The following is a 5,755-nucleotide window of genomic DNA, read 5'->3' on the forward strand; positions in this document are numbered from 1 at the left end:
GTGCAAAATACTGTGAAAAACTAAAACTCAATATTTAAACAACAGATTGACTATTTGCACCCGGTTGAAAATAGTCACATGGCAGCTACTCGGCTACTTACACCTGTACTGAACGTCCACTGGCTCCTTAACAACATTCAGGTGCGTCAGGTGAAGAAGTATGAAGAGGTTCAACATCAGTTTGATTTTCCTCCAGCCACATTATCATTATTATTATTATTGTTATTATTATCATCATTATTATTGTAATTATAATGATAATTATTATTATTACCATTATTATTATTTGTTATTATTATCATTATCATTATCATTATTATTTATTGTTATTGTTGTTATTATTATTATTATTATTATTATTATTATTATTATCATCATTTTATTATTATGAGAGTGATAATAATTAGATATTTTTATTAGTAATATTATCATTATTGTTGTTATTGTTATCTAGTTTTGATTTGCAGTTTGATGAGGTTTAGGCAACAAAGCTACTTCTAAGATCATGGTTTGGGTTCAAATAAACCCTTTACTAATAATAATAATAATAATAATGATCATTTTTATTTATATGCTACATGCTAAATGATGAACCTGGCTGGGACTTGTTCACAGCTTTTAGGAGAGAGTTTGAAGGTTTGGAATCGAACCTGCGGCGCTGCGGTCAGGACGACGCCCTCATGGTGTGTGAGAGGCAGAATGAACAGGAAGTCGGTGCAGACGCTGGAGGACAGCAGCGATATGTGAACCGGTCCAGAGCCTTAAACTCAGGTGTAAATAGCCACATTGGCTACAGACACCTGGGTGCAAATAACACCTGCCTCAAAACAAACTGTTGCTTGCAGTTTTTCCCTTTTCCAGTGTTTCAGATACAAACATGCTCCTTGTTCTGCCGTATGTTCATTTATACTATACTATAATACTTTACTGTTATTTATATGTGATTCGTGACTCTTTGTTGCTGCAGCAGCGAACCGGTTCCTCTGCAGGATCAATAAACTCCAGTTGTCATTGGTTGTTTTTCTCGTGTGGTTCTGTGGTTTTCACAAAGTCTGTCTGATGGAAAATTTGACTCGTTCCGGTTTGGTTGTGGCTAACCGATCCACGCCTCTCCTCAGCGCAGATAACAAAGAACAAACGTACAAAAACCGCAACCGCGCACTTTAAACAGCCTGAACTGAATTCGGCGGTTGGAAACTCTGCACAGTTCAGGATCCACAACACAGAGTTTTGATTCTTTAATCTTCAAAACATCAAGAAAATCCCATTTCTAAGTATCTCCTCACATACCTGTCACTGATCATACTATCACTGAGATCAAAGCTGTAGCTACTGAATCTGACACCTTATTTTCTATTATATTAAGTATCTTGATCCAAATACTGAAGATGCTGATTCAAAACTATTGATCATTGCTTTGATATCAAGGAAAGTTTAACTGGAGAATGAGACAGAGAAGAGGTCTCACTCTGTTGGAGTTATTGACCTGCAGAGACTCTGATTGTGCAGTGATGCCACAGAGTGATGCTTCTTCCCTCACAGATGATCTTTGGACCAGTTTAGACTCAAACCAGCAGGTTAAATAACGGAGATCTTCAGCTTTCACAGACACGTAGACGAGTTTGTCGTCTGCATAAAGTGATAACGGTGACGTATACAAAGAAAATGAATTAAACTGTTGATGTTTAAAGCAGCTCTGACCAATAACTTAAAATATGGATGTGTGACCGATATGAAAACAGTGTGACAGTGTGAAACAGGATGTTGCTGCTACTGTTGAATCTTCACTGAATTTGCAACCCTCGGTTTTATGGAGCTTTATTTCATTTTAGATTTACATTTACTCATCTAGCAGCAGTGGCCAATAGTATGTTCCTACAGACCAGAGGCTGGTTTTAATCATTATATACAATTTCATTATTATAAATATGGTCAATGGCTGGGTCAATAAAGTCATTATTTATACTCTCCGATTGTTGTCGGATCCTGTCGTCCTAAAAACTACGGTCCTACAGATGTGGTCCTGAACCTGCAGCCTTTTCATTTTGTTTTATTTATTTCACAACAATCGGAAAAAGAAAAAGTAAATGCATTCAAACGTGATAGTAGCAATAGGTGAAAATGGGAGTTGGCATCGTTTTCAGCCACAGCAGCAGCAGCTGTTTTCAGAGAAACATCTGTAAAAAGTGGAGCATTTAGCAGCTAAAGAGCCAGATGTTTCCCTCAGCAGCTGGAGGACACCGAACATGGAGCTAAAAGGAAGAGAGGGAACACTGACTCTGCTCCACATGTGGGATCATGTGGATGAGTGACTGCTGGAGCTGATGATGTGTCAGGGTGGCGCTCAGTGACTCGCTGCTGCCCCCAGGTGGTCACAGGTGAGAACTGCTCTCAGACTGAGCTGCAGAGGTGAACGGGACAAACGACGTCGGCTTCCTGGCTGTTGTGACGCTGAGCTGTTACAGCAGAGGGAGTGACATAAACTAGAGGAAGGACTTTCAGCGTGATTAAACTTCAGCAAGAGAAAAGGTCACAATCATAAATATTCACATTATCATATTATTCACAGACAAATGTGCTGCTGTATTTCATACATACGTATGTATGTGTATATATATGTAGATGTGTATTAACATACATACATATATATATATATATATCTACATATATACGTGGGCCTATGTATAAAATACAGTAGCATATATACTGTATAGCTTAGTCGTGCTTTTGTGAAGTAGAATAACTCTTAAATACTTGTATAAGGTTTTGAAGGTTATGAATTATTTTTTAATTTATCAACCACACAGTTTTTTCTGTCTTCACTGGCTGTCGAAGTTTCCTCAAGTACATTCATAGATAAATACAATGTTGTTACCATATACATACTGTGAACATATAGACTAAAGGTGGAAGTGCTACAGAACTCATCACACCATCCTGCCACAAACCCACAGCTCATTCGACTTTTATCCAAAGTCAGAAAGTCCCATTTGGTGAAAACAAGTCCAACATCAACACCACAGCTCCTCCCGCCTTGATTAACGTTTGTCGTCTTCTTCTAGTAACTACAGCGTTTGATCAAAGTGCAACATTATGAAAAGTGTCAGATCTGTTTTCTGCAAACTTAAAAACCATAAAAACGTCTCCCGTCTCTCTGCCTCGCCTCGTCAACATCTTCCATTCCTCTGCAGACGTTGGACGTGTCGTAGTGTCGATCTGATTCACTCACAGCTAACACACATGGTTCCACATCTGGTCTTTACAGCGACTTGTGACAACCAGGAAGTTGTCGGTGCTCACAGACGTTAAAGCAACATACCGAGCTTCCCTCTCGTCGTCTTTCACAGTCTCTGGTCTCGACTTTCTGCAGCTGGAAGCTTTTCAGCTGCTTTATCATTTGTTAGTTTGGACGATGACTCACACTGTAATAAAAAACACTGATGGAGCGTCCAGGTGAGTCACTGAAGGTGGATTAGTTTGTTGATTGTTAAACTCACGGACTTCTTTAGAGAGAATTTTCTATTTCTACTCTCTGAAATAATTGATCATCCACCTCCAACATCTGTTGGCAGTTATCGATGCTGCTGGTGCCTGCATCTCCTGATCACTGCATACGAAGCTCCTGCCAGAAAAATCAAAGAAAAAACAGCAACCACAGAATAAAGGATCAGATTTTCCTCCATGAGTCTGTTCAAGGTGTTTTCATGTGCGTCACCTGCAGAGAAGAAAACAGGTGTCAGATCAGCTGTTAGCAGAGCGGAGCAACAGACAGATCATTATTATTATTATCATTATTGTTATTATTATTGTTGTTGTTTTTAGTATTATCTTCAAACTATGTGTATATATATGTATATGTATGTATGTTCACACACACGTATTTATACATATGAATGTCTGCCGCCATCTACTGGTGACTGGGGGTAAAACTTCTTTTCAGTATATGCCAATTAAATAAATTATAAAATATATAAAATAGTTACTTATCAAAGCTTTGTGCTATTGTATAAAACTATTGTGTAAATAACTGTGTTCATCATCCTTGTTAAAGTGTTACAACAGTGATGACATCATTCAAACGTCAACAATAAGTTTTATTAGATGTAGGTCACCAGCTGTGTTCATTCACGTACACACTGTACTTCAGTAGAGTACTACATGTTACTTCACACGTGTACTCAGCTGTATTTTACTGGTATATCAGGAGTTTAATGAAATACTTTTTACTTGTACTTCAGGAAGAGGCTGAAGGTCAGAGGTTTGCTGGTGATGGAACAGGTTCCTACTGAGTTGAACGCACTCACCTGAGTCCCGGATGCTCAGGCTGATGACACACCTGAGCTCGGACTGGGCCCTTCGCCTGCGTCCCGCTCGGCTCAGTGACACGTGGCCCTCGTACCTTCCGCTGTCGTTGACGTTGGAGTTCATGAGGATCAAGGAAACGTCTCCGTGCTTCATCTCGGGGTCTCTCAGCTCCACCCGGGACACGTAAGACGGATGCTGGTACGTTGGCTTGATGACTTTGTCTCGATAGAACAAGACGAAACCCTCGGACTTCAGGTCGGGTCTGATCCACTTCAGCACCTCGATGGGATCCTGCGTGGGAACCACACACTCCAGCGTCACGTTCCTTCCGGGTTTTCCATTTACTACTTTTGATTCTAAACAAGAGCAGAAAAAAAGTTAGTTAATTATCTGTTCATTCACTGTTGTCAGAGAAAATCTGTCTTTCATCTTGACAAATAATAATAATAATAATAATAATAACTTAACAAGGCCACTTTACAGAGTAAGAATACAAATGATAAAACATAGAAATGAGACAGAATGAGGCTTCCACACTGAAAGCTCGACCCCAGGCTGGTGTGGGGGGAGGGGAGCTGACCCGTGTCCGAGCACCGTAGGTTCTGGGACGGGGTACAGGGGTGGAGGGGGTCAGACAGGTACCGGGGGGGCGGGAACATGGAGGGATTGTAGGTGAGGGAGAGGATCATGTACTGGATGTGGGCTTTGACAGGAAGCCAGTGAAGATGGATGAGGGTGGGGGTGATGTGCTGCCTGGACTTGGTGCGGGTGAGTTCTGGTTCTGGACATACTGGATCCTGTCCAGGGTTTTGCTGGGAACCCCGAACAGGACTCCACACAGTAGTCCAGACGGGCGGAGACGAAGGCGTGGATGAGGGTCTCTACAGGGTCACAGAGTGACGTGGTGTTTGAGGTGGTAGGAAACAGATTGGGTGATGGACTTGACATGTGCCTGGAATGAGAGTATTGAGAATGAATTTGATGAATCAATAACATCAGTAAAAAAAACTAAAAGTTAAAGAACAACAATAGGTAAAAAAAACATTGACCTTCCTCAAACGGTGAGTAAAAGCATTTTAACACCAGCTGTGGCGCCGCTAGCCAACCCTGTGTTTGTTAGCATCTGAGCTAGCTTGTGCTGTAATGGTAATGTAACTCCAAAATAAACACTTCGATGGCGTCGTGTCGTTTGTAATGTTGATGTAATGTAATGAATGAAATCAGCTGTTTCATTCATGCGTCACCGTCTGTGTTTCATTGGCTGTTTGTTCTCCAGCTCAACATCCAATCATATCCTTGTTATCTTGATGTTTTGTATTTCATCACTTTTGCTCTTTGTTGTTGTTGTGAAGAAGAATCATCCTGAGCTGCTGCTATCAATTATTTTCACTATCAATAATTTCACTGATTATTTTCTTGCTTGATTGATTAGCTGTTTGATGAGATTCAT

General features: G+C 40.4%; 1 protein-coding gene and 1 long non-coding RNA gene across 2 annotated transcripts in view; one reads left to right on the forward strand and one right to left on the reverse strand.

Annotated features, from left to right (window-relative positions):
- Positions 1-3,262: 3,262 nt before the first annotated feature.
- On the forward strand, positions 3,263-3,976 carry LOC147818854 (uncharacterized). Its single transcript, XR_015437535.1, has 2 exons — positions 3,263-3,453; positions 3,573-3,976. It is a non-coding gene; the product is annotated as an uncharacterized LOC147818854 (long non-coding RNA).
- A 276-nt stretch (positions 3,977-4,252) lies between these two features.
- The window catches only part of LOC147818855 (uncharacterized), a 3,045-nt gene continuing 1,542 nt past the window's right edge, over positions 4,253-5,755 (reverse strand). Inside the window, exons 2-3 of the mRNA XM_087175252.1 lie at positions 4,305-4,661; positions 4,253-4,263 (exon numbers count right to left, since the gene is read on the reverse strand). Coding sequence (XP_087031378.1) covers positions 4,253-4,263; positions 4,305-4,661 — 368 coding nt within the window. The remainder of the gene's footprint in view (positions 4,264-4,304; positions 4,662-5,755) is intronic.

Source organism: Seriola lalandi, unplaced genomic scaffold (assembly GCF_002814215.2).
Source record: "Seriola lalandi dorsalis isolate HSWRI2012SDOR001 ecotype SW California unplaced genomic scaffold, Sedor1 jcf7180002054433, whole genome shotgun sequence".
In the NCBI taxonomy this organism is placed as follows: domain Eukaryota; kingdom Metazoa; phylum Chordata; class Actinopteri; order Carangiformes; family Carangidae; genus Seriola; species Seriola lalandi.